The 27,941-nt window shown below is 54.9% G+C and overlaps 2 protein-coding genes across 3 annotated transcripts; one reads left to right on the forward strand and one right to left on the reverse strand.

Moving 5' to 3' along the window:
- Positions 1 to 3,673: 3,673 nt before the first annotated feature.
- On the reverse strand, positions 3,674 to 10,927 carry CCDC43 (coiled-coil domain containing 43). The gene is made up of 5 exons (XM_082070650.1): positions 10,720 to 10,927; positions 9,486 to 9,573; positions 7,614 to 7,749; positions 6,609 to 6,667; positions 3,674 to 4,924 (listed from the first exon to the last, which is right to left on the reverse strand). Exons 1-5 carry the CDS (start codon positions 10,897 to 10,899, stop codon positions 4,737 to 4,739), a joined length of 651 nt encoding a protein of 216 aa, XP_081926776.1. The 5' UTR covers positions 10,900 to 10,927; the 3' UTR covers positions 3,674 to 4,736.
- Positions 10,928 to 11,905: 978 nt separating this feature from the next.
- On the forward strand, positions 11,906 to 27,788 carry DBF4B (DBF4B-CDC7 kinase regulatory subunit). Of its 2 annotated transcripts, none has more exons than XM_082070783.1 (11): positions 11,906 to 12,036; positions 16,015 to 16,206; positions 17,932 to 17,982; positions 18,590 to 18,659; positions 20,460 to 20,530; positions 21,078 to 21,114; positions 23,082 to 23,127; positions 23,944 to 24,060; positions 24,258 to 24,384; positions 25,283 to 25,392; positions 25,920 to 27,788. In XM_082070783.1, the coding sequence occupies exons 1-11, from the start codon at positions 11,920 to 11,922 to the stop codon at positions 27,199 to 27,201; spliced, it is 2,220 nt and encodes a 739-aa protein (XP_081926909.1). In that variant the 5' UTR covers positions 11,906 to 11,919; the 3' UTR covers positions 27,202 to 27,788. The 2 variants fall into 2 exon arrangements, with proteins under 2 accessions (XP_081926909.1, XP_081926910.1); XM_082070784.1 differs by having other exon boundaries at positions 23,085 to 23,127.
- Positions 27,789 to 27,941: the final 153 nt, after the last annotated feature.

Consider the following 27,941-nt stretch of genomic DNA (forward strand, 5'->3'; position numbering starts at 1 on the left):
CCAACCTGCGGCCTGTGTGTGCGAGAGGTGACACGCTCATTCTTTTTAATTACTTGTAAAGTTTGAACGACTAATATTCCTATTTAAAGCTGTATCTTGAGAAAGTTGCATTTGCTTTAAGGGCTCTTGGGTTCTAAACTGTTGGCGTGACAGGCAGCGTCGCTATGTTGGAAAGGCAAACTGGTGAATGTTAACTTAAAAAATAATCAGATTACTTAAATAACACCTTGGTTGTTAATTAATTTCGGCAGGTGAACCCTGGTGTACAACTCTTGCAATAAGTTGTTTTAGTTTTGCTTTAGGAAGCACGTTTTAAAATAATGATTCTTAAAGACTGGAGTCGTAACGGGGTGTCCGCTCGGTATCAGAGAAGATTGTGATGTAAAAATGGTTTCCTTATCAAACTAATACCTGGAGACAGGAGGAAAAAAAAGCTAAGAATACCCAATATTCATGTAAAATTAAATATTTAAAATATCAATATTTATGAATTTGAGATTTTAGAATCTGAGTTTTGGAAGGGAGATGCACCAGGTTCTGCTGAATGACTGGAATGGCAGAATCGCTGTTGTGAAACCATGCAAGTTAGTAAACGTCTTCAAATCATTTGGGCGTGCTCTTGGGGGGAAAAATAGACAAAAAAGAACCTGTTTTAAAGTATTTAAACATAATCAAAATATGACATGCACACAGGATGATCCTCTCAAAAGTTGTGCAGCATCTGAAATAATGAGCCTTGTTTTTAATACCCTCGCTTGAAAATTTGAGGAGGTATCACAAAGTTCTGAAATTCGGGTTTTCTTAAAGTTCAGTCTTTTCGCTGGTTTGGTTTGAAATTTGGTTGGCGTATTTTAGACTTATTAGTTGACCTCTGCGTTTTCGACAGCTCTTAATCTTTGGTGTTTATCTGCATTTCTTAATCTGTATGGAATAGAAGTAACTTATTTGCTGATCTGAAACAGTCGCATTATGTGGCTCAGGAGATCCGGGGTTTTAACACTTGTAGCATCGCGTTTATAATGTGTGGATTAAATTTATTCAGCTGTCCTTGCCTAGATACCCTGATATTTTAAATGTCTGTGTTCTTCCTACTCGTGGAAATCGCACCACATAAATTGTCGTGAGATGATGTGAGAAACTGAACGAGAATGCAGCAGAGAGCGGAGAAACTGTGTCGATCACTGAAAGGACCGAAATCCTGCCGGGGGGAGTTTGGGGCAGGAGAACGAGGTACGATCCGCACAGCACAGGTCACTGCCTGAACGTTTGTTAAGTTGAGCCTAGGACGCGTTGATGTTAAAAGCAAAACTGTACTGACTTAGTCTGGTAGGAAATAAATGAGCTTTTGTTGAAGAGCGGTTGTTGTGCGGTTGTCTTCATGGCCTCAGTTCCTGGAACTGGATCTGTTAATTGTCATTTTCAGTTAATTATTGAGGTCTGGCCGGAGGTTGTTGGAAGAGTCAGCGATCACTGGGGCAGATCTGATCGAGTAGTTAATTTATTGAGCTCTGATAAATAAATCCCAAAATATTGAGTAAGTACAAGTGGATTGGCGGTCAATGCTCTACCGTTTACTAGACATAAAGTCAGTATGGGATATAAAAATTGTGTGAGCTTACAGTACATGACTTAAATGTTCCATGTGTGCAAGAAAGTCACTTACCAAGCCGGGCTGAGTCGGGATCTTGGCCTGGAGGGTCACCCTGAGCAACCCCCCTGCTCACAGAGACAAGACCCAACGGACCCGCTGGCTGCGGAGATGTGAACTGGGTTGCAGTCATTTTCTGCTGTGCTCACGCAGGTTCGGTCGCGTGTCAGCTCAGTCTGCGGCCAAACCGTTTGTTTGGGTGCTGAGCTCTCTGGGACGCCCCGTGCAAGAGGGTTCCCATCGGTCAGGCTGAGCATCTGTCCGGACCAGCAATCTGTGCGTTCAGACAGGAGCGTGTCCATCACAGCTGGAGCACAATGCGATACCCAAATTACTCCTTTGTAGGGAGAAATGAGTGTAACTTAGATAAACCAAGGGAAAAATGTCATTAGTGCACTGAAACCAGTGGTGAATTTTTTTCCCCTGTAAGTATCTCATTCATTACAAGCTCTGTGCTGTTGGAAGAAACTTTTGCTGTCATTTCAGTATCTGCACTAGAAATCTCAGGAGTCTGGAGTATCCTGCTCCACGGATGGTTGTGGTTCTGCCCTGCCCCAGGACGGCGCCTTCTGCCCTGGGGTTGGACCTTCCCCAGCTCCTGTTCCCTGTCCCCACAAGGGCCTTTAGTCACTGGCCGGACACAAGAACCACGCGCCCTGTGCTGGGATGGGGACCCCGGGGATGAGCGGTACCGGCAAAGGTGACAAACCAGGCTGGGACGGGGAGCCCGGGGCTGCGCTTGTGACTGCGCCCTGGGGAAGTCCAGACACGCTTTGGAAATAAAACACCCTTTGGAAATGTGGACTCCCTTCCGAAATCCAACATGCTGTGCTGAGCGGGCAGGTTTTGGGGTGGTGCACAGAAACAGCCTTTCATCCCTCAGCTCTGGAGCTTGGCAGCCGGCAGAGGGGGTTCAGGGACTGTAGTGAGCAGGTCAAGGCAGCTGCATCCTCCGCACCTTCACAACCCCAGGTCTCAAGACATGAGCTGTGAAAAGCTCTGGGGTGCTGACAGCCACACAGGGGCAGCTCCAGCCCCTGGTGCGTGTTCCGCTCGGCAGTCGAGCTTTGGGGAAGCTCAGGACCAGGTCACTAATGCCAGTGTTGGAACGCGGGAGGGCGGCTGGTGCTACCAGAGCAACTGCGGTGCAAGTGGAGGTGTCGGGTCACCCTGGAGACCCACCTGTGTGCAGGGGCTGAGCCGCAGCCCCATCCCTCAGGCAGCCCCCCATCCAGGGCTGACGAAGGGCTCCGGCTCACAGAGGAAGCGGGATCTGGCCCGTGGTGCTGGGGTTTGTGACACTGTCCCACCACAGCCACCCCCACTGCCCCGTCCCAAAGAGGCAGCTGCGTGGACCACCCTGAGACCCTGAGAGGTGACAGAGCTGGTGAGGGGCTGGAGCACAAGTGTGATGGGAGCGGCTGAGGGACCTGGGGGGTTCAGCTGGAGAACAGGAGCTGAGGGGAGACCTTCTGATCTCTGAACTGCCTGAAAGGAGCTTGGAGCCAGGGGGGTTGGGCTCTGCTCCCCAGGAACAAGCGCCAGGAGCAGAGGAAACGGCCTCAAGTTGCGCCAGGGGAGGTTGAGGTTGGATCTGGGGAACAATTTCTTCCCCAAAGGGCTGTGGGGCATTGGAACAGGCTGCCCAGGGCAGTGCTGGAGTCACCATCCCTGGAGGGTTGGACAGACGGACATGAGGTTCTCAGGACATGGGTTAGTGCTGGAGTTGGGTTATGGTTGGACTCGATGATCCTGAGGGTCTCTTCCAACTGAAATGATTCTATGAAACGGTGCTGCAGGACATGAGGGACAGGAAGGCAGCCCTGGGGACACACACAGCCCCAGGGAGGGAGGCACCACAGCCTCAGAAAATGAGGTGTGAATAAATTAGGACCAGCACTGCGGCAGCAAGTCGGCCCTCAGAAATAGTGCTGTGGGGTACAGGGAAACGGAGGACGCAGGACAGGTCAGAAGGGAGCCCCAAACCGCAGTCACCAACGTTCGCTCAGACAGAGAGGAACCTGCTTCTTGGCCAACCAGTTTTATTATTCAATCCGGAGCTAAAGCACTGCGACACACGCTGGCAGCAGCAGCTGAGCAGGAGGCAGCCCCTCGACCAGGAGCTGCGGAGAACACACAGCAGCGCAGGGGGACGCACGGCGGCTCCTCCTTCACGCGCAGGTTACGGAAATTAGTGTCACAGAAAAGGCTGGAAGCAGCAGGTACCGAGCCCTCTGGGGCGAGAGCAGCATTCAGGTGAAAGCGACCACTGTGGCCACTAACGAACCCACCCCGGCAACTGCTGGAGAATAACAGTCAACACAGACCCACACGGAACATCGGGAGCACCATTGCCCAGCCACCGGCACCGAGTCTGAAAATAGCATTAAGGACTCGACCGTTTCGCTACCGCTGCGGCTGATGCTCAAACCAACGCGGCGTTTCCCTTGCGAGAGCCCGTGGGTGACGCAGTCTCGGAGCTGCAACTCATCTATATTTCATAGCATTTCCTTTCTCCTGCTGCACAACAGCACTTAACCGAGATCAGCTCCAACCCGGCGCCCTCGGCTCAGCCAGAACCAAGACGGAGCCTTGTTCTTGGCAGCAAAAACACAGCTATTTGCAAATACATTTTTCAAGGCTAGTGTAAATAAATTCACATTCACCCCATAGCAGCATGTTCTTAGTTACACGTCAGAAAGGGGCTCTGCTGGTCTCGAATCGTAACTCGCTGTTGCTGCAAACCAAGGATGCAGCCAGCGCGGAGCCTCCCTCCTACATCTCGTTCTGCTTCGCTTCAAGTGGTTAGAAGTAAAAATCCATCAATTTTTAAAACACAGACAGAATCACTTCACCGTTCTTTGGTACAGACATTGGCCACAATAACCGACTGGGACATGACAGCACAAGCACATGGCACGTTCGGGTTTAGGAGGTGCTTGCAATTTCTTTTCTGCTATGTTAAATAAAAAACAAAACAAAGGAAACGCCACTCGCCAGCCACGTGCCCAGAATTTCTGCTGCTTTTTAAACACACACCATATTCATAATTAATTTTACCCCTCGAGAGTCCAGCTGGAAACCCCAGCTATCGCTTCCGCTCGCCTTTTTGTGTCCTTTTCTTCTCCTTCTCCTTCCGCTCCTGCTTGGCCAGCTTGTCCTTCTCGCGCTGCAGTTTGTCTTGCTCTTTCTTCTTCTGGAACTCGTCTCGCAGCAGCTCCCGCTCCAGCTTCCTGGCGTTCACCACGTCCTCCACGTTGGTGTTGCGGAACAGCGCTGGGCCGCGTTAAGGGCAGACAACGCTCGGGCTCCGCAGCTCTGAACTGGACCCTGGTTCTGTTCTCACAGTATCACAGTATGTTTGGGATTGGAAGGGACCTCAAAAGCTCATCCAGTCCAATCCCCCTGCTGGAGCAGGAACACCCAGGTGAGGTCGCACAGGAACATGTCCAGGCGGGTTTTCAATGTCTCCAGAGAAGGAGACTCCACAACCCCCCTGGGCAGCCTGTTCCAGTGCTCTGTCACCCTTACTGAGAAGAAGTTTTTTCTCAAATTTAAGTGGAACCTCTTGTGTTCCACCTTGATCCCATTACCCCTTGTCCTATCATTGTTTGCCACAGAGAAGAGCCTGGCTCCATCCTCATGGCACTCACCCTTTATATATTTATAAACATTAATAAGGTCACCCCTCAGTCTCCTCTTCTCCAAACTAAAGAGACCCAGCTCCCTCAGCCTTTCTTCATAAGGGAGATGCTCCACTCCCTTAATCATCTTCGCTGCCCTACGCTGGACCGTCTCCAGCAGTTCCCTGTCCTGCTGGAACTGAGGGGCCCAGAACTGGACACAATATTCCAGATGGGGTCTCACCAGGGCGGAGTAGAGGGGAAGGAGGACCCTTCTAACCCACCCCAGGTCCCATTGGCTTCCTGGCCACAAGGGCCCAGTGCTGGCTCATGGTCACCCTGCTGTCCCCAGGACCCCCAGGTCCCTTTCCCCTACACTGCTCTCTAATATGTAATCTCCCAACCTATACTGGAACCTGGGGTTGTTCCTGCCCAGGTGCAGGACTCTACACTTTCCCTTGTTAAATTTCATCAGGTTATTCCCCGCTCAACTCTCCAGCCTGTCCAGGTCTCTGGATGGCAGCACAGCTTCCAGTGTCACCCACTCCTCCCAGCTTGGTGTCATCAGCAAACTTGCTGATAGTACACTCTATTCCCTCATCTAAATCGTTAATGAATATATTGAATAATATTGGCCCCAATACTGACCCCTGAGGCACTGCACTAGATACTGGCCTCCCATCCCCTTCACTTCTGGCTTTCTCACAGGTGAGGAATTTAGGAATGAGAAAGAAAAAGGAACGAAAAATAACACTTATGCTACAGCTTCCTTGAGTGGCTTCGCTACAGCTGTGTATATGATGTATATTTTTACATTAATGTGCGTGTAACTGCAGCTGCTCCCTCTTCCTCACAACCATCAATAGTGTAGGGACAATAATTGAGGTTTCACGTTTAATTCTGTGATAGAACCTGCCAGCTGGTGAGCTCAAGGAACCTCCCAAATTATAGTGTTGATTGAGTTGGTCCTTGTTCAGCTGTTCAGGCCTAACGAGTTTCAAGGTAATTTTGTTTCTCTTACACTTTTAATAATCCCTGAGGTGATTTACCTCTCCGGACGCCAGTTAACATTAAGCTGATGTTGTGGGATAATTATCCTTATGAATAAGAGTGTTCTGTGAAGCTTCAGAGAGGGTGGAAAACGGGAAGGAGTAAAGAGAAGGGCAGGAAGGGTCTGAGCTGTGCGCACAGAGCAGGGAACCTCTGATTTCATTCCAGGCAAGGTCAGGATACGAGAAAAGATAAATGAGTCATCAAAAAGGTGGCCCTGAAGAACCAGGGAGTATCAACATGGAGCAGGAGCGATGGGAAACCCCCCGTGGAAGCTCAAAGGATACATTTCTCTGATCCAATATTCACCGCTGTCGCCGTCGATCCATCCTGTTCATCCTCACCGGTGAGAGAATTAAGGAAATATGGATATCAGGAATGAATTTGTGCCTCTATACAGTCACAAAACACGTCAAATAACAATTTTATTGAGCGGTGAGGAAGAAGCTGAACCCCCACATGGACAATTGAGGACCAGACGAGCACAAACCCCCAGCAGATCCCACTGCACCAGGGCTGGTTCCCAGCAGATCCCACTGCACCAGGGCTGGTTCCCTCCTGTTCCAACTTTGCTCCCCAAGGGAGAGTTTTCTCCTCAGCTCTACAGAGGGAACTTGAAACCCGTCCACTCTACACACGCTCTCTCCAAAGAGGATCTTTTCAGCAGATTTCTCATCAGAAAGAGAAATTCAATACATTTACTACTGTGCACGGAGGTGATTCACTCCTGTTCTGCATCACACCCGGGCTGGGCAAACCTTCCCCAGCCCCGCGCGTGTTGGGGGGGAGCGTGGAAATGGCAGAGAAATGTCCCCAAAGGAGCGTCTGCTCATGGAACCCCCCAAACCGGGAGCTTCCCAGCTTCTTCCCCATGGAAGTTATTCTGTCAGAGGATCACAGGATCACTTGGATTGGAAAAGACCCTCAGGATCATCAGTTCCAACCGTTCCCCACCCCTGGCACTGCCCCATGTCCTGAGAACCTCATGTCCGTCTGTCCAGCCCTCCAGGGATGGTGACTCCAGCACTGCCCTGGGCAGCCTGTTCCAATGCCCCACAGCCCTTTGGGGAAGAAATTGTTCCCAGATCCAACCTCAACCTCCCCTGGCACAGCTTGAGGCCGTTTCCTCTGCTCCTGGCGCTTGTTCCTGGGGAGCAGAGCCCAACCGCCCCCACCCCTTATGCAGCATGAAGACTGAAAACTCTCCCCGGTTCTCCCCACCAGCCACTGCAAAGAGATTTTTAGCAAGCCCTTCAAAGCAGTGAGTCTCATTTGGCTCAGGAAAAGGATATTCCTCCTCGTCCGTCACGTTGGCGTACTGGGCCAGGAGGGCGGCTTTCCTCTGCTTCTCCTCCTGGGACACCTCCTTGGGCTTCACCACGATGCGCGCCTGCTTCTCCATCACGCTGGTGAGCGCCTGGATCTCATCTGGCGAGGAGAAGGTCAGAGCACCGGTCAGGCCCCGCTCGTGCCACCCGCGGTCCCCAAAGTGCCATCACAGGCTGTGTCTCTCTGTGGGGAGGCAGCCGGCCCGGGGGACAAGTGCCTCAAGATAAAGGGAGAAGCTTCACCCCAAAATACCACCCTGCTCCTCCCAGGAGGCTCGTCCCAAGGGGACCGGTGGTGCTGTCACCGTGTGGAGCGCGACAGAGCGGCTGTTTTGGGGAATTCAGCCCAAAACGCGAGCACGGGAGCTGCTGAGCTGTCGCGGTGCCGTGACACCGGCTGCCACTGTCACACACGATCCTTCCTGCATCAGGGGGAGTTTCCCCATGAAACTCTGAAATCAGTGAGGTAATGAAAATCCGTTTCACTCCAAATTGCGTTATCTTCTGGGTAAAAGTGGCCAAATTCAGTTAACCACGCACTTAAAACCACTTTTAATAGAAATTACGAAAACCCACAGTGACCAATGGGTTTAATGCTCTTTCTCTTCTCCCTCCCCAGGGCACAAACAGCTCATTTCCCTTTTAACACTTAACACTGCCCACTTCTTAAAATGACATTTGGGGTTTGGAAAGAATTTAATAACTTATCCTCAGGATTCTGTTATTCTAAGTAGATATTGATTTCACCAGGAATTTGAATTTCACCTTTTATGGAATGTCAGTGAAACAATTAAACGCTTGTGTTTGTAACGAGGCGGCTCTGAGGACACGTCCCGCTGCCTTTTTTCTGTGACAACAAAAATCCCCGTGGGTATTGACGCTCTGCAGTTCCAACCGCTGTCCCCAAAAGAGGGATTGATTTTATTTAACGCACAGAACAGCGCAATTTGGCTTCAGTGAATCCTGAAAAGCCGCCGAGCTGCTGTGCGGTTCATCTACAGACAGGAGGGCAGCGATATCTGTGAAAAGCTGAACTTTAGATAAGAAATATATAAGCAAGGCCTCACGATAAGGGCTCGCTGTTTCCAAAATTACAATATTGTTTGCAACCCGAACCACTAAAACAAAACGGCGGGGGAAAAAGGGACGTTACGTTGTCGGTCCATGCGGTTGGAAGGTTATTAATTGATCCTTCAAGCAGGGGGCGACTTGCTGGTGCAGCAGAGCAGCCCCCCCAGGAACGAGGAGGAGGGAGATGAATTCAGAGAGGGAACAACAAACCGGGGGTCGTGTATGTGACTGGGCAGGAGCAGCAGCCGCAGAGCTCCCCCTACAAGTATTTATGGGGGGAAATAACAAAAAAAGGCAGTTTAAGGAGATTTTGGAAGAGGAAAATCAGGATGTTTTCCTGATGTGCACTGGGACCTTCTCCTGGGTAAGCAGCAGCAGCTCCAGCGCTATAAAGACATTTCCTTCCCAAACTGGAGTAAATTTACGTAGCGCAGGCGTTTTACACCGTAACCACACGTCCCCATCACTGCATCATTAGCGTTTAACCGAGAGAAAGCCCAGGTGTGTTGCAAAAGGGAATTTAAAAAAAAAAAAATATATATATATATATATAAATGAGCTTTTGTCTGCAGGATTATGAGCCCAACGAGCAGAACGCTGGGGACAGCCGGCAGTGAAACTACTCATCCTCGTTTTGTGTTTCAGGACAAATAAGCAGCAATGGCAATAAGAAACAAGTCGGATCTGCAACCGTATTGGTTTGAACTCCTAACGGGACCAACATCTTGATAAGGTCCCACAAGTGACCCCCGCGTGCGGCACTACCTTCTTTCTTCTCTACGGCGTCAACAACCTGAGACTCAGACCACTTCTCGACCAGCTCCCTGCACACATCGCTCAGGAGATCTTCTTCCTAGGAGAGGAAAAGAGACTTCTCAGCCTTGGCACAAAGTCGGTCTGCTTTAAAAGAGCACGAATCAGATACAAGAAATACCGAGAATCTGAAGCGATAGAGGTGTTCACACAAAATCTACGCGTTGAACGCGTACAAATCATGTAACACACTTATTGTTGACGCAGCTCAGGACCAAGAACCACGAGGCGTCGCGGCCGCCACCTCCAGCTCTGCCCACACCGGGTGACGCCCCCGTGTCACCGCGTTTGCTCCTCCCCGTGACAGCTCTGGCAGCAACACCGCGCGCACACAGCGGCTGTTCAGGTGCAACAGCGCTACAAACACCAACGAAACGCACCCGGGGACTCTTTGCTCTAGAAATCGGCGGCCCAGCCTCATCTCTGCTCTGGAGCACGGAGCTCCAAGGGCACCTCTGAGAATGAGAAACACGGAGCTGAAACCACCGTGGTGGTGCTGACAGGACCTGGGGTGTGTGAGGAAGAGTGTGAGCAGCAGGTCAGGGAGGGGAATCCTCCCCCTCTGCTCTGCCCTGGGGAGGCCACATCTGCACAACGGGGGCCAGCGCTGGGCTCCCCAGTTTGAGAAGGACAAGGAACCACTGCAGAGAGTCCAGGGAGGGACACAAAGATGCTGAGGGCTCTGGAGCATCTTTGTGATGGGGAGACACTGAGAGAGCTGGGGCTGTGGAGCTGGAGAAGAGAAGCTGAGAGGGATCTGCTCAATGGGATCAATATCTCAGGGTGGGGGTCAGAGGATGGACCAGACTCTGTTCAGTGGTGCCCAACGCCAGGGTGAGGGGCAACGGGCACAGACTGAAACACAGGAGGCTCCATCTGAACACGAGGAGAAACTTCTTTCCTTTGCGGTGCCAGAGCCTGGCCCAGGCTGCCCAGAGCGGGTGTGGAGTCTCCTTCTCTGAGACATTCAAACCCCTGGGATCCTGTGGGATCTGCCCTGTGAGGGTTGGACAGACAGAGATGAGGGTTCTCAGGACACAGGGCAGTGCCAGGGGTGGGTTACAGTCAGACTCAATGATATTAATAGTGTCTTCCAAACAAAATGACTCTGTGACTCTACAACCCCCGCTGTTCCCCCGCCGCCCCCCGGGGCTCATCCCGGCCCGCCCGCCGCCTCGTCCCTCACCAGGCAGGCGGCCAGCACGCCCCGGAGCGCCTCCAGCCGCTCCTCGTCGCTCTCCTCCCCGCGGAGCAGCCCCTCGATGTACGCCCCGTACACGGCGCGGTCCAGGCCCAGCGCGTCCAGCCGCCCCGCCAGCCAGCCCGCGAACGCGCCCCCCGCCGCCTGCCCGCCGGGCGCCGCCATCTTGGACCCGCGGCCGCCGCCACCGCGCGTGCGCGCGGGGCCGCCCGGCCGGGGGGGGGGGGGGGACGGCGGCCGCGGGGGACAAACTTGTGGAGGCGCCTGCGGGAGAGCGGCCGCGCTCAACAGTTACAGAGTCGGTTTAGTTGGAAAAGACCCTCAAGATCATGGAGTCCAACCGTTCCCCCACCCCTGGCACTGCCCCATGTCCTGAGAACCTCATGTCCGTCTGTCCAGCCCTCCAGGGATGGTGACTCCAGCACTGCCCTGGGCAGCCTGTTCCAATGCCCCACAGCCCTTTGGGGAAGAAATTGTTCCCACATCCAACCTCAGCCTCCCCTGGCGCAACTTGAGGCCGTTTCCTCTGCTCCTGGCGCTTGTTCCTGGGGAGCAGAGCCCGACCCCCCCTGGCTCCAAGCTCCTTTCAGGCAGTTCAGAGATCAGAAGGTCTCCCCTCAGCTCCTGTTCTCCAGCTGAACCCCCCAGGTCCCTCAGCCGCTCCCATCACACTTGTGCTCCAGCCCCTCACCAGCTCCGTTCCCTTCTCTCCACTCGCTCCAGCACCTCAAGGGTTTTCTTGGCGTGAGGGGCCAGAACTGCCCCAGCATTGGCGGTTTGTCCTCCCCAGGTCCCAGCACAGGGACGGCTGCTGCCCTGGGCCTGCTGGCCACACCAGTGCTGGTACCAGCCAGGATCCTGTGGCCTCTTGGCCACCTGGGCACACGCTGGCTCATGTTCAGCCGCTCTCACCAACACCCCCAGGTCTTTTTCTGCCGGGCACTTTCCAGCCGTTCCTCCCCCAGCCTGGACCGCCCATGGGGTTGCTGTGACCCCAGTGCAGGACCCGGCACTTGTCCTCGTTGCTCCCCACACACCAGCCCCGCCCGCCCCGGGAGCGCCCAGCGCGCTGTGCCGGCTTCGCGTGTCCCGGCGTGTCCCTGCGCGGCCGCCGTCGCGGCGCCGCTCGGGGCGGGGCGGGGCGGGCGCCCGTTCAAACGGCGGCGGCTCCTCCCGCTCTCGGCCATGGCGGCTCTGGGCGCCGCCGCCCCCCGGCCGCTGCGGGGAAAGTCCTTCTACCTGGACCTGCCGGCCGGGCGGAGCGCGCGGGAGCTGGCGGAGGCGATCGGGCGGCTCGGCGGGGTGAGCGGCACCGGGGCTCCCGGGGGCTGAGGCGGCTCCGCTCCCTCCCCACCCTCCTCACCCTCCTCACCCCGCTCCCCCCCGCTCCTCACCACACTCCCCCCCCCACCCCGCTCTTCACCCCGTTTCCCCCCCCCCCCAACTCCCCCCCCCGTTCCCCCCCCCACTCCGTTCCCCCCCCCCGTTCCCTCCCCCACTCCGTTCCCCCCCCCCCGTTCCCTCCCCCACTCCGTTCCCCCCCCCCCGTTCCCTCCCCCACTCCGTTCCCCCCCCCCGTTCCCTCCCCCACTCCGTTCCCCCCCCCCCGTTCCCTCCCCCACTCCGTTCCCCCCCCCCCGTTCCCTCCCCCACTCCGTTCCCCCCCCCCCCGTTCCCTCCCCCACTCCGTTCCCCCCCCCCCGTTCCCTCCCCCACTCCGTTCCCCCCCCCCGTTCCCTCCCCCACTCCGTTCCCCCCCCCCCGTTCCCTCCCCCACTCCGTTCCCCCCCCCCCGTTCCCTCCCCCACTCCGTTCCCCCCCCCCCGTTCCCTCCCCCACTCCGCCGTTCCCCCCCCCCCGTTCCCTCCCCCACTCCGTTCCCCCCCCCCCGTTCCCTCCCCCACTCCGTCCCCCCCCCCGTTCCCTCCCCACTCCGTTCCCCCCCCCCCGTTCCCTCCCCCACTCCGTTCCCCCCCCCCCGTTCCCTCCCCCACTCCGTTCCCCCCCCCCGTCCCTCCCCCACTCCGTCCCCCCCCCCGTTCCCTCCCCCACTCCGTTCCCCCCCCCCCCGTTCCCCCCCCACTCCGTTCCCCCCCCCGTTCCCTCCCCCACTCCGTTCCCCCCCCCCCGTTCCCCCCCCCACTCCGTTCCCCCCCCCTTCCCCCCCCCCACTCCGTTCCCCCCCCCCGTCCCCCCACACTCCGTTCCCCCTCACCCCGTTCCCCCCCGTTCCCCCTCACCCCGTTCCCCCCCCCGTTCCCCCCCTCACCCCGTTCCCCCCCCCGTTCCCCCCCTCACCCCGTTCCCCCCCCCGTTCCCCCCCCTCACCCCTTTTCCCCCCCCCACCCCTCACCCTGCTCCCCCCCCTCCCTCTCACCCCGTTCCCCCCCCCACCCCTCACCCCGTTCCCCCCCCACCCCGCTCCCCCCCCCCTCCCTCACCCCGTTCCCCCGTCTGCTCTTTATTTTCACGGTCTCTTTATTTTCTCGGTTCCTTCTGATGCTGATTTGACGCCTTAACGCGATCTCCACGTCCCCGCTGGGCATGGAGACCCCCCCCCAGTCCCGTCCCTCGTCCCTCCCCTTCTCTTGTCCCCCCGTGCCCCTGGTCCCCCCTGTGTCACCAGCTGCTCCTCCCGCCTGCCCGGGGTGGCCACTGGGCCTGGCAGCGGCTGCCGGGTGGTGGCAACTGGTTGTTTGGGCCCAATAGCCCGTTCCAGTTGGGGTCACTGGTTGTCTGGACTTGGGGGCACCTCCCAGTTGATGGCGACCAGTTCTCTGGCCCTGGGAGCACCTTCCAGGCAAGGGAAACTGGTTGCTTGGTCCTGGCAGCCCCTTGCAGTCAATGGCAACTGGTTGCTTGGACATTGAGGCACCTCCTGGGTGGTGGTAACTGGTTGTCTGGCGATGGGAGCGGCTGCTGATGGGTATTAACTGGTTACCTGGTGATGGGAGCATTTCCCAAGCAATTATAACTGTTTGTCCGGCCATGGGAAGCACCTTTCAGGTGATGGTGACTGGTTGCTTGGACATTGAGGCACCTCCTGGGCAGTTGTAACTGGTCATACGGTGTTGGAAGCACCTGCTGGGAGGTACTAACTGGTTACCTGGTGATGGGAGCATCTTCCAGTCAGCAGTAACTGGTTGACTGGTGGTAACTGGTTGCCTGGTTCGCCCTTATCCCTCAGGACAGCCTGTGGCAGCTTCATTCTTTGGGGAAGTTGTGGGATTCTTGACCATCTCCTGGAATTCAGCCTCACTAAGGCGGGGGAACAGCAGCTGAGTCTCCGTTGTCACGTCGCCGTGTGCTTTTCTCACGGCTTTCCCAGAAGAGCCACCCGGGCCCTTCCCCTGGGCAGCTGCTGTTCGGGTGGATCCGTGTGGCTTTTTCATGGCCTCTCCCCATCTCCTCGGTGCTGCTGTTGCTCACTAAGTCCTTCTGTCCTCCCCCAAAGCCCTTCAAGAACTGTCATCACCTCCGCCACCCGGGGGCTGAATCCAGCAGCTGCTCTTCATCTGTTTCACCTTTCCGTTTCCTTAGGACTCTTCAGTACAGTTTGCTCCTAGGAGTTGTTGCTCTTGTTTTCTGTTTACTTTCTGAGGTGGATCATCTCACGCATACCCCAAAACTTCCTTAAACCCTTCAGTGCTACACAGGGGTGGAAAACACTCGTTTGTTTCTCGCTGCTGCTGGATCTCTGCGCCAGGATCGTGTGTTGGCTCTAAAGACGTGGGGAAGCTGACTTGTGCTTTTTCCCTTTGTGTAATTGCACCTTCAAGGTGAACTTGCTGATTCTTTCTGTCGTCCCCGGACGTGCCACCATCGGCACTCAGGGACGCTCCTGGTGGCCGCTCTTTAGCTGCACATCTTTAGCTCTGGGCACCGTGTGTTCCCAGGGGTCACTTATTTCTCTCTGTAGCTGCCACGTTACTTGGAAATCAGTTCAGCTTTTGACTGCCCCTCCAGTTTTGTATCAAGCATCGTCTTGTGTCACTCCCCTCTCTGAACTATGGTCCACAGGGTGTGGAACTCTCACTCTGTTGCTCCTGTGGAGGTGCTGACTTCAGCTGCACTGTGGGCACCTTCTGTGAAATAGCTCTGCACTAGTAACACCCAACCAGGTGCTGTGTGCTCTTCAGGAGCAAGTTAAGGGTGTCTTGTGGCCTTAGAATTGCATGTGGTATGCTGAACTTGGCCTTGGCTTATGGCTGGTGACAGCCCAGAGCATTATTTGGATGGGGAGATGTTGATTCGCTCTCTCCTCTGCCTGCAGCCCCGGTGCACAGGTCACCGGTGTGGGTGACGCTGACACGGGCGGCTCCGGGAGCTCGATCCACAGGGATCCTGTAACTGCAGAACTGGCTTGTTCAGCAGCCGCGATTTCAGAGGGCTCAGGCCTTTGTCTTCCTGCCCCACGGCTCCTTGTCCCAGCTGTTCACTTTCTACTTCATTTTGCTGAACTGTGTTCTGTTCTGAGCACAGAACTCTTCTGCACTGTGTGATGTCCAGGGCCTCTTTCTCAACTACCGCCTTTTTTCTGGAGCCATTGCTGGAGTAGTAGGTAACGGTGGGCAACACCATGGAATGCTCGATCTGGAGGTTCTGGTGATTGTTTGCAGTTTATCTCTGAGCCGTGAGCTCTGCAGGTCACGGGATCTGTTCTCCTTCTAGGAGAGAGCAGTGAGGGATGGAAGAAAGAAGTAAGTGTGGAGCTGATGGGGTTCAGCAAAAGGCCGTAGTTCTTGTCAAATCCTGGGGCAGTTCTGGGCCCCTCATGCCAAGAAAACCCTTGAGGTGCTGGAGCGAGTTGAGAGAAGGGAACGGAGCTGGTGAGGGGCTGGAGCACAAGTGTGATGGGAGCGGCTGAGGGACCTGGGGGGTTCAGCTGGAGAACAGGAGCTGAGGGGAGACCTTCTGATCTCTGAACTGCCTGAAAGGAGCTTGGAGCCAGGGGGTCGGGCTCTGCTCCCCAGGAACAAGCGCCAGGAGCAGAGGAAACGGCCTCAAGTTGCGCCAGGGGAGGTTGAGGTTGGATGTGGGAACAATTTCTTCCCCAAAGGGCTGTGGGGCATTGGAACAGGCTGCCCAGGGCAGTGCTGGAGTCACCATCCCTGGAGGGCTGGACAGACGGACATGAGGTTCTCAGGACATGGGGCAGGGACAGGGGTGGGTTATGGTTGGACTTGATGTTCTTAAAGGTCATTTCCAACCAAAATGCTGCTGTGACTCAGCTCAGAGCTGGACATTTTCACACCTGCTCTGTTCTGTCTCTTGCTGCAGGTCACTGAAAGCTTCCTAAGCAAAGAAGTCAGTTATGTGGTTTCCAGCAACAAAGAAGCGAAACGAGGCAAAGCTGGGACTCGGACTGAAAAGCAGAGCAACGTAACTTCAGAAGATGCAAAAACAAGGAGCCCAACGCCTTCTACCTCCAAAGTGAACCATTCCAGACCTCAGCAGAAGCCACCAGACACCGTAAGAGCTCTAAAGGTTTAGGCCACCTCAAAGTTTGACCCAAGGGACCTATTACGGAACCCCAGGCTGGCTGGGTTGCAGGATCCCTGTAGATCCCCAGCCCCACCTGCTCATGCAGGGTCACAGAGCAGATCCCACAGGATCCCAGGGGTTTGAATGTCTCCGAGAAGGAGACTCCACACCCGCTCTGGGCAGCCTGGGCCAGGCTCTGGCACCGCAAAGGAAAGAAGTTTCTCCTCATGTTCAGATGGAGCCTCCTGTGTTTCAGTCTGTGCCCGTTGCCCCTCACCCTGGCGCTGGGCACCACTGAACAGAGTCTGGTCCATCCTCTGACACCCACCCTGAGATATTTGTAAGCATTCAAGTGTAGAGTAGAATGTGAGACCAATGTTGGAAGGTAAAGTTGTTCCTGCTCTGAGCAAATACCTTGAGTGTTTTTTTGTTTGGTTGGTTGTTTTTTTCCCCTCCATTCTGGCTGTTCATATCCACACCCGTGTTCCTTGTATCTGCGCATCATTGTCCGCACAAATGTGCGTGTCACAGCTTTGAGCTGTAAACAAGGATATCCGCTCATGACAAACAGAGGCTCGGCTGCCTTCTGATGCACAGATGTGTCCAGAAAATCCAGAGAAACACAGACAAAACAAAAGCGTTGCACACTCGGGGTGTGCGCTCCCAGATACAGGTGGGGCAAGGCCAGAGTAAGCTGGGAGGAGACCTACAACGGCTCTGTCTCATAATTCACATTAACCGATAGCACTCACTTTTAATATAAGGTTTGCAACATTAATTCATATTTGCTTTGACATTATTAGTGAATTAAAATTCTATTCTGGTTTTAGAAGCCTGGATACCAAATAAATTGAGATTAATTTTGGGGTGATCATAAAAGCTCAATTATTTATACGTGCTGAAATCACAGTAATAAAAAAGTTCATTGGAGATAAACATTTGAGGGATTGTCTGTCTCAGAAAAAATATAACTTCAAAAATATTTTGCTAATGATTCTGAACTTATACCATTGTTTTATTGTTTCCTCTGCCTTAATTCCTTTTTCATTACTAGAACTCCTGGTATTAAAATCTCAGTGAACCTCTGGTGACACTGATTTGATTTCTAGCATACATTGACTAATTCAAACTCTTCCATTTACTATGGGTTAACCTGAGAGCTGGCAATCTGCCCCACATAAGCATTCATTTCTTCCTCCAGTGTTAGAGGGACACAAAGAAGCTGAAATAATCCTCTCGAATTTGAAAGCGTCCCTGCATTTCCTCCCTTTTCTGCAAGGGAGGAAAGGAAGAAGGGTTTCTCCAGGTCTAGTGTAACCTATTTGCCAAAATCACTGGCTTGCGAGTGAGCTTCGGTTCCCAGGAGCGGCTGGCGAGGACGCCGGTGACCCCGCGGCCCGCCGGGATGTGGCAGCAGAGCTTCCCACGAAGCTGCCGCTTTCTTTTGGCTCACTCTGGAGAATCCGCTGCTGTTCAAGAAAAGCTGAGCCTTGGCTGAGCAGCCGCTTAGTGTGGACCTACCGGGTGCCTCTGCGGTTTGCGTTCCCTGGAAATGCTCAGCTGTGCTGGCTGAGATGAAGCCTTGGCCGGGCTCCCCACCCCAGCACAACACGTATTGCTGGAAATTGCTTCCTGGGCAGCCGTGCTGTCCTTAGTTTGCCACTGCCTGGCAGCTCTTTGCTTTAACGCCGGACTTGGCTTCTCTCTCTGCAGGGTCTGATCAGCAGGGGGAAGGAGCTGCTGCAGAAGGCCATGAAGAACCAGGTGAGCAGCGCGTGGACGGGCGTTTCTATAGCGGGGGATGCTCAAAGCGCTGCTGAGCGGTGCAGAACCAGCGCCAAGCGCTTCTCCAGAGCCCCTGCCTGCTGAAGGCAGCAGGTTTTGGAGCTGGTAAAGGTGTGAAGCAGTTGCTTGTGGCTCTGCAGAGTATTTTGCTGCTCTTCATGGAGCCGTGTCATCTCTCTCTGCTAGTTCTTCTAAGGCCTGTCCCTAGTGATATGGGTCCTCCACACAAGAGGATTATTAATGTAAGACCCATTGTTAGATTATTTCTTTCTAGGCTAAAAATTAAAGCCACATAGCTGAGGCAAAACTCCTTTCACTGATATCACAAGCGGCCAAAAGAATCTCAGTGCTCACTTAGAAGTTCATGTGATAGCAGGGATTAAAATTTTGACCTAGATGCTGCTGTGAATTTGGAGTAGATAAAACATGAGCTCGAACCTTTTCGGCTGTGCCCTGATTTTAATAACAGCTCCACAACCGTCTGTCGGTTGGGCAACAGGACAATCTCTCTGCAGCAGGTTTGGAGCAGCGTGTGCTGGCGCGGCCGCCTCTGCTCCGGGCCGTGCCAAACCTCTCTGTTCCGCAGGACGCCGGCGGCGGCAGCAGCATCCTCGCCAGCGCTCGCCTGTGGGGCGTCCAGATCCTGCACGTGGACCGTATCCTTCTCCGGACGCTGGGATGGGGATGCTGGGAATGGGGGATTTTTGAGACAGGTGGAGCAGAAGGGTTGGCACAAGAGAAGGAAGAAATTTAAAGCGATACCCTGAACTTGACTGTTGCTGTGCTGGCCACAGCAAGCGAGGTCTGCGCTTCAGAGCCAGAAGAACCTGTATGTCTAGAATCGCAGAATCATTTTGGTTGGAATAGCCCCTCAGGATAGAGTCCAACCATAACCTCATTTAGCACTAACCCATGTCCCTAAGAAACATGCTACTGTCACATTTGCAGTAGGAAACACCGAGCATTTTGTAATATACTGAAGCTATATTATTAGAAAATGTTGGTAGGTTGGTCAGTGCGTTAATTTGTTCCAAAAAGACCATTTTTACTAATTGACCTGGAAGTACAGATCACGCTAATGGCAGGATTTGGTCATTTTTAATTAGGAAGCGCTGATGTTTGAGGATCTGTGCTGGAAGGCGCTTCCCGTCTCGGTGATGGATGGGGAGGGGGTGACAGGAAAGACAGATGGTGAAACTCTGATTCTAATAATAAGTCTGGAGTAAAAGGCACCCGAGCACCCGATGACAGTGACATAGAGCTGCGGCCGAGCCCGTCTGGATGGAGGCAGCGGCTGCCGGTGCCTGTTTTGGAGCAGCTGGTGTCGCTGATCCACAGTAGGGCTGCAGTTCTGCAGGGTGTTCAGCTGCAGAGTTCCTGACAGCATCTTGTTTCTGTAGAGGCTTAAAACCAGCCTCCATCTCTACTAAAGAGCAAAGCAGGTGCTGTCCCTCAGAACCCTCCTTTTTGGGTGCTTTCTGGGCAAATTGGCTGTGTGGGGCTGATGCTCAGGTGCTCCGTGCTTGTCCCCAGTGCCGCTGGGGAGTGACCCTCGTGCTGCGGTCAGTGGATGGGAACATCTCACCTTCTAGAGTGACTGTCAGCAAGTTTGCTGGTGACACCAAGCTGGGAGGAGTGGGTGACACTAGAAGCTGTGCTGCCATCAGAGACCTGGACAGGCTGGAGAGTTGGGCAGGGAAAATGTAATGAAATAGAACAAGGGCAAGTGTAGAGTCTTGAATCTGGGCAGGAACAAGCCCAGGTTCCAGTGTAAGTTGGGGAACGACCTATTAGAGAGCAGTGTAGGGGAAAGGGACCTGGGGGTCCTGGGGACAGCAGGGTGACCATGAGCCAGCACTGGGCCCTTGTGGCCAGGAAGCCAATGGGACCTGGGGGGGGTTAGAAGGGGGTGGTCAGTAGGTCAGAGAGGTTCTCCTGCCCCTCTGCTCTGCCCTGGGGAGACCACACCTGGAATCTTGTGTCCAGTTGTGGCCCCTCAGTTCCAGCAGGACAGGGAACTGCTGCAGAGAGTCCAGCGCAGCCACCAAGATGCTGCAGGGAGTGGAGCATCTCCCGTGTGAGGAAAGGCTGAGGGAGCTGGGGCTCTGGAGCTGGACAAGAGGAGACTGAGGGGGGACTCATTCCTGGGGATCAATATGGAAAGGGGGACAAGGGGCAATGGGTGCAAACTGGAACACAGGAGGTTCCATTGAAAGATGAGAAGCAACTTGTTGGGGGTGAGGGTGGCAGAGCCTGGCCCAGGCTGCCCGGGGGGTTGTGGAGTCTCCTTCTCTGCAGACATTCCAACCCGCCTGGACACCTTCCTGTGTAACCTCATCTGGGTGTTCCTGCTCCATGGGGGGATTGCACTGGATGAGCTTTCCAGGGCCCTTCCAACCCCTGACATCCTGGGATTCTCTTGTTGGGCTTTGACTCTTTGACATCCCACTGCACAGAGATGTTGTCGTACACTCGACAGCTGCTTCGTGCCATCTCAGCAGCGAGGAAGCGGTGCCAGAAGACGGAGGTAACTGTCTTAACTCTGGCCAGTTTTGGGTGCTCGGGATCCCTCAGCAGCTCTGAGTGATCCCTCCAGCTCCTCTGGTGCTCACGGGGCGATCTCTGGGTTTTCATCCCACACTGGTGCTTCTGTTTATTGATGGAGAAGAGCACATTCAAAGAGTTTGTCCTTTTTATAAAGAGGTGCTAAAACCAATGAGAATGAGGCAGCTTTTAGTTATCAACACCCTCTGTAGCACAATTAATACTGAATTGGGCTTGTGAGGGGCTCGGGGTAAAACAAAGATCATACGTGGTTAGTGCACTGGTTTTCTGAAGTATTTTTAATGGGTTGGAGGGGTCAGGGAGCAGACAGGGCGTAAGATCAGAGAGTAAATCATATTGAAACTAACTCAAGGTACCTTGGGAGACAAAATATCAGGAGGAGGTGATAGAGTCTCTGAGGCAGGAGAAGTGGTGGGTGAGACTCCTGCAGTCTTGCTTTGCTGCTCTGATCAGTTGTTACAGTCCTGCCTGCGCTGGCTCCCGTACTAAATTTGTCCCTTTTTCTTTAGGCAAAATGCCCTGAATCCGGATGGAAAGCTCCCAAAGGTAGGCCTGATGTTGTGCTCCTATTTACACCACAGAGCTGCTTGAAGAAGCCGCGTTTACGATTTGAAAATCCACCCAACACTCCAGCAATCCAAAACGTGCCAAATGTCAGGGCGCTTTCTCTTGAGCGGGTTTGTCGCTCCTCATCGCAGTCCAGCTGCAGCTGGGGATGTTCTGCCTTTGATTTCGGGCAGGGGTTTTTAAACCCCCCCGAGCCGTTTGCAGTGCGGAATCGCGAGGCAGCCGAGAGTTCTGGAGAATAATGCATCCTACATGGAGAGCGTGTTCCTCCCAGCCCACTCACTTCTGTGCTGCTGAGACACCCATCCAGGGATAACGCTTCCAAAGGAGGAGGGAGCCGGGGGGGAGGAAAATAGGTTCTCATCTGCAATTAGACAAGAGCCAATTGTGGTTCTGAGATTGGCACTGCTGACGTAAGTTCATTATTTGCGACTTGTGTGACTTTGCTCGTCACAGAGCGAATGCTCAGTCGTAGCTTAGAGCAGATTCCAACCTGGATTCTGGGTGTGATACTTGGGAGATTATTTTCCAGTTTGGGGGGTCAATAAAAGGCTGGGAAATCTGTTGGATAAGGTGGATTGTGTGCTGCAAGCCCTGAGCTCTTCCCTGTGGCGCATTCTGAACCCTGCCTGGGGACTCGTGGTGCCAGCTGAGCCGTTTGTCACCGCTCAGTGCTGCCAGGAGAGCTCAGGACCTGAGCTTGATCTGGAGCCCTAAACGTGGCCCGGCTTTCGCTGAGCATTTGGCAGCGTTTACGTGGAAATAATTGATCTTGTACTTAAATAGCTACTTCAGTGACATAAGAGCACATTTGATGCTAGCTCAGGATGCGGCTCGAGGAGCGAGCGGCTGAGGACAGGTGGACTCAGCCTTTCTGGAGAAGCAGGTTGAAATTTCTTTGGAGACAATAGCAGTGAGTGCCAGGGTCGCGAGAAAACAAAGCGCGTCGCCCTTCAGAGGCAGCGGGGAGCAGGACGGGTTCGGTTTCAGGGGCAGGCAGACACCCTGTGCGAACACCTTGGTGGTTATTTGTTTCTTAACCAGATCCGTGCTCAGATTTCCAGCCCGAGTGTAATGTTATCGCTGGCTGGTTGAACGTACCCGCGACACAGGAGGGACCTGGCAGCCCCTTCTCCCAGCCTGGCTTCCAAAACCTTTCCCCGAAAGTGCTGCAGAGCCTTTCCCTGCTCTCTTAATGTACATTATGCCTCGATATGCATTATCTCTTAATATACATTATGTAGGAAGCGTAGCTGCTGGTTGCCCCCCTCAGGGACCAAGCCAAGGCCAGATATTGCTCCTCAGCCTGTTCTTGGCCCTGCAGCACCTTGGTTTGCTTCCAGCAGCTTGTACCACTTAGACTCAACTGTCCTGGCCTGAGCTGCTCTGAACTTGGGGCTCTTGTGGGAAGACAGATGGAGAAAAAGGTGTTGGGAGGGTGGATCATAGAATCATCTCGGTTGGAAGAGAGCCTCGGGATCATCAAGTCCAACCACAACCTAACCTAACTCTAGCACTAAGCCAGAGTTCTGAGCTTGTACAACTGCAGTTTGTTCCTTATAAACTCATCTCTTGTGCTTGGCAGCTTACGTTGAGGATGCGTGACAGGTTTTTGTAGGATTCGAGTCAGAACTGGAGGTTTGGGGTCATGCTGATGAGGCTGAACAGCCCTTCAAGACATGAGGGGCTTCGCTGGACGTTCTCTCAGAGGTGGGAACAATCGCAGTTGGGCTGCATTGAGGGTTTGCTCACCCTATTAAATACTGCGGAGGTGAAGACTGTTGTAGGTGACCCCAAGAGCTGTTTTGGCTGCGTTAAGCCATCACTTGGCATTCGCCGGTGTCAGAAGTCCTGATGAGCTTGGCTCCGTAGCCCAGTTCTATTGGGGAATCAATGAACGAGTTGGGAGTTTGGCTGGGGCAGCTGCTAACTGGCTTTCTTTCCAGCAGGAAAACTGAAGCCCCCATTTCTGAAGATTGAAGACGAGAGCAGGTAAATTATATCTTTCTAAATGTCACATCTGAAAAGCTCTGGGGCTCCCAGGGAGCCCTTTCCTGGTTTGATCTGCAGGGAATGTTCTGGCCTGAGGCTTGGGCAGGTTCTCTGCAGACCCTGGTGCACACCAGGCGTTGACCCTCTCGTAGGGGGAGGAAAACGGAGTTTAGAGAACCAATCTAGGGGCTCGTATGTCAGCAGGGGGGAAAAGGTGCTAAACGAGACTTGACAACAGTTTACTTCTTGCTCGGGTTCCCTTTGTGATCCTCAGTGGGTCACTTAATCTCCTTGAGCTCTCTGAAGCGCAGGAGGTCAGGGCTTGTAACTTGATTACAGCATCAGCACAAGAGGATCTGATCTCCGTGGTGTTTCAAACTCTGTAACTCTAACGGTATCCAGAGTGCTAATTAATTGTCCTGAAAACAACATTTAAGGCAGCTGCAGGGTCAAATATTAGGTTTTTATGTGCTGCATGCAATGAAGTGTGGAGAGAGAGGTGTCTGGGAACCAAAACCTCCCCGTGCTGAAAATACGGCACTGGCTGCTGCTCACGTGCCTCAGGGGCAAAGGGTGGGTTTGAGCTGAGCAGGCAAACCTGCCCTGTCCAGAGCATCCCTCAGCGGTGCCGTCGCTGGGAGTCAGGTTTAGTATTCCAGTGAGAACTGGGAAGTCTCTGGAACAGCCAAATGAAAGGACAGCGATGGGCAGCATCCCGTAAATGAGACGGCACCTTCAGCACTCCGGAGGGAGGGAGGGAGAGCTCTAACCGTGCCATCGCTGCTGCATGTCTGATCCCCGATCTGCTGCTTTCAGGCAATTCCGACCCTTCCATCACCAGTTCAAAACCTTTCCCGACCTGAACTTCCAGGCACCCAAAAGCTCCAGCCCATTCGAGCCTCCAAAAAGCCTCTCGAATTCTTGCAGAACCAGGTAGGTTGTGGCTCCTTCTGTGCAAATTTTAACCCAACTCCTCTGTTGACTTCAACCCTTGCTGGTTCCTGAGATCTGGAGAATCACGCTCTGCATGTGGACAACAGGAGCCTGGTTCTGGTTTGGTGCAGCACGGCCACCACGCGGGCAGCTGGAACCTGCTGGTGCTGTCAGGGAAGACATTTCTGTTCTTGCAGGGCCGCCGAGGGCTGCCCGACACGCAGCGAGGGGGAGAAGAGCCCCCGATCCACACCGGTCACTGTGCCCAGGAAAAAGAGGGGATTTTGTGAGTGCTGCCAAGAGACCTTTGAAGAGCTGCACCAGGTAAAGGCTCCACAGGGACGTGGTTCCTCGCAAAAGTTACGGGGTCTGCTCAGTGGCTTCATTAATCATGTCATGCCTGTTATCAGTATGAACCGTTTTGGAAGGCAGGGGGATTGCTACGTGCATTCAGGCTGGACATGAGGAAGGAATTGTTGTCCCTGAGGGTGGTGAGAGCCTGGCCCAGGTTGGCCAGAGAGGTGGTGGCTGAACCATCCCTGGAGACATCCCAGGCCAGGCTGGACGGGGCTCTGAGCACCCTGAGCTGGTGAAGATGTCCCTGTCATGGCAGGGGGGGCACTGGGGGGGCTGGGAATGTCCCTTCAGCCCAAAATATTAATGATTCGATGATACAGCCTTTGTGGGATCAGCCTCGTAGAGAACCACAGTATATCTGTGCTCTGCCCTCCTGGGCTGGGCAAACAATGGTTTTGAAGATTGAGCATGACATGCATCTCTGGGACTAAGAGGGCCTCAGGAATCACCCTGTTACCTGACCCGTAAGGTGGGAAGCCTATTCCAGGGCAGCTGGGGGGCACGTGGAAAGAGGGTTTTTTATCTCCTGGAAGATGTCAAACTGTGGCTTTCAGAGCCCAACCTTTGACACTAGACAGTCGGTATTTGGCGCCTGGTTCTCAGCCTGCGGTGGGAGGCTGTGGGCTGCTGTGCGATGGAGACGCCAGCTCCTCAGCAGCAGGTGTCTATGGGAACCGAACGCTCGTGCACGCAGCCGGGGGAGCAGCGGTGCCGGCGCTTCCCAAAGCTGCTTCCAAACAACAGCTCGACCTGGTGAAAAGGCTGTTTGCCCTCTGGTCCATTAGGCCGTGGGAAGTGGCTGTTGCTGCCTGTTTCCCTCCTATGAAAGCGTGAGTGTTGCTAAACAAGCCTCTGCCGCTTCCAGCACCTTCGGAGCCCCCAGCACAGGCGGTTTGCGCTGGACGACTCGCAGTACGCCCCTGTGGATCGAGTCATTGCTCAGCTCACCAACGGCTTCGTGGAGCGGTCGGACAAGTAAGTCTCTGCGGATCTGGTAACTCCTGGAGCCGAGAGGCAGCGTGGGCTCAGGGGGACACGGCCCGCAGCTCCGCGCTGGTCCGGAACTCACCCAGGGAACCGGCTGTTGGGGAACAGGGGCTGCAGCTGACCGCAGGACCAACCCTGCACCTGCCCTGCGAGGTTTAGATGAGCCACGAGAGACATGAGTTTCTTTGAGTTTCTGTGGCTTCTCTGCTTCAGGGAGCTCCTCATGGACTCCCAGTGCCTGTTAAACTAGAAAGGACAGCTGGGTCCATCTCTTCCATCCCTGTGCGTGATGCAAACCCCGCTGCTCTGTAGCTTTGTGGGTTGCTGATAGATCCCTCATGCTGCCCGTCTCCTCTGCCAGCAGTGCTATTGCTCTTTGCTGAGCTCTAAAATGTCTGGCTGCCTCTGGAGCAAGGGCTTAAGACATCCTGTACTGCAGAAAACGCTTCATCTCATGGGAGGGAGGGTGCTGCCGGGCCGGGAGAGAGCGAACACTGACTGATGGTTCTCCTCAGGGTGCCGCACTCCTGCCTGGCAGATGAACACTTAGTGCCTCAAGCACAAGGTACTGGCGGAATTGAGATGCTGGGAAAGGAAAAGTGGCAGCCTGAGCACGGTGCTGTGGAACCGGTCATTGGTACGGAGCGTGATCACGGCCTGAAGACCGAGGGACGCTGCCCTCGCCTGCCTGGGGAGGGGGTCGGTGATCCCAGCGCAGGAGCGGGGCTGTGGGGCCGCGCTGTGGGGCTGCCCAGGGGGGGCTGCGGCGCTGTGGATGAGGCTGCGGTGGGGGACACAGATCTGGGCTTGCCTCCCCAACGATGTGAGTCCCCCAGCCTGGGTCAGGAGCCAAGTGCTTCTTCATCTCAATCTGATAAGCAGCAAACACTGGGGTCTATCGGCCGTCCCCTGCCCGCCTGCAGGAAACGCCGGCTCTCCAGGCCGAGCAGCCAGGGGGAAAAGAAGAAGCCCAGGCTGGAGCTGCGGGGCGGCCTCTATCCAGATCGGCACCCGAGCCCAGCGGACGGTGCGACGGGCACACGGGGTGTGGGACAGACGTCTGAGCCCGGCTGGCCCGCTGCGGGGGCTGGCGGCGGGTCCCCGAGCACGGAGCTCTGCAACGGGGCTCGTAGCTCCCTGGGCTTGGAGCCGAGCCCGCGCGGGAGCCCTGAGGACCCTGCACCAGCGTCTGCGGGTTCTGCCGTGGCAGCGGGCGCTGTCAGCGAGCGGGGCTGCATCGGAGCAAACGCGAGTTCCCAAAGGAAGCAGCTGGGAGGAGAGAATGAAAACACACCCCGAAATGAGAATAGTCCTGACCCGGGGAGCGCAGTGAGCCAGACCAGCTGTCCTACTGGCCAGCTGCCCTCTCCAGAACTGCCTGTGGCTGGAGGCAGATGTTGCTCCTCGCTCTGTGTCAGAGCAGCAGAAAAAATAGCACCCGGAGTAGCCGACCTCGCAGGACACGGCGCGGGGTGCCCCGGGCTCCCGCCCCGTAACACCTGTGCTGATCTCGGCTCCAGCAGCAGCTCTGAGTCGGACTGGGACGTCCAGCTGCTCTCCACGCTCACGGGTGTCCGGGACAGCAGGACGCAGCCTGTGGACAGGGACTTGCTCCAGAGGACTCATGTCAACGTGAGGGACAGCGGGTACGAGTCCCAGCTCTGCTCGGTTCTGAAGCAGAAATCGGAGCTTGCCTGGGCAGGCAAAGAGGACAAGAGCTGCCGGAACTGCTGCACGGAAACCAAAGGAGCCTCTTTCCCCATATTTGAGACCTTTCTTGGCAGCTGGACTAGTTAAAACCACCTCCTGGCTGTTCTCGGGGCCCTGGGTTGGAGCTGTGAAGTGCCTGGAGAGGGATTTAACCCCCACCCTCCCACCAGGACCAGCCGAGAGCCGTGTGAGGCCCGGGCTGCTCTGTGGTGGCTCCCAGTGGTTGACATGGTGGCTTCACTGTCCTCGGCTCTGGTAGGGGCTGTGATCTGCCCTCCTCTGCTGGTACCGTTTAGAGCCAGGAGCTTCCTCCTGTAACTCATGGGCTGCTGAGAAGATGGTCTTTCTCCGGCAGCATCATCTCCAGGATCTCCGGCAGCATCATCTCCAGGATCTCCAGTCTCTGGCAGCATCATCTCCAGGGTCTCTGGCAGAATCTCTATCTCTGGAATGACTCCTTCAGCAGAAATATGCTCTTTGCCCTCCAAACAGAGACTGTTCCTCCTCTCGCCCAGTCCTTGCAGGTGGAGAAACAGTGGAGAGGAGGCCCTAGGGGTGAGATCTCTGTTCATGTGGTTTGGGGTCTCGCTGGATGTCTCTGATTTACAGGTGTCCGTAACTGGTACTGGGTTTTTAGGGTGGGGGTTTTTTTTAATAAACTTTTTGAAATAAAATGTAAACGCGGTCCTGCTGTGCTGTGCGCTGGCTGGAACGGGTCTGCTGGCTCAGGCACCGCTGACTTGGAGTTGTGAGAAGTGTCCATCAGCAGAGGGCAGGGGGTGGCTGGACCTTGCTGGGTGGGGTCTGGGGGTGACGGGGGACACCAC

This window comes from Streptopelia decaocto (assembly GCF_964273445.1).
Source record: "Streptopelia decaocto genome assembly, chromosome: 22".
Taxonomy (NCBI): Eukaryota; Metazoa; Chordata; class Aves; order Columbiformes; family Columbidae; genus Streptopelia; species Streptopelia decaocto.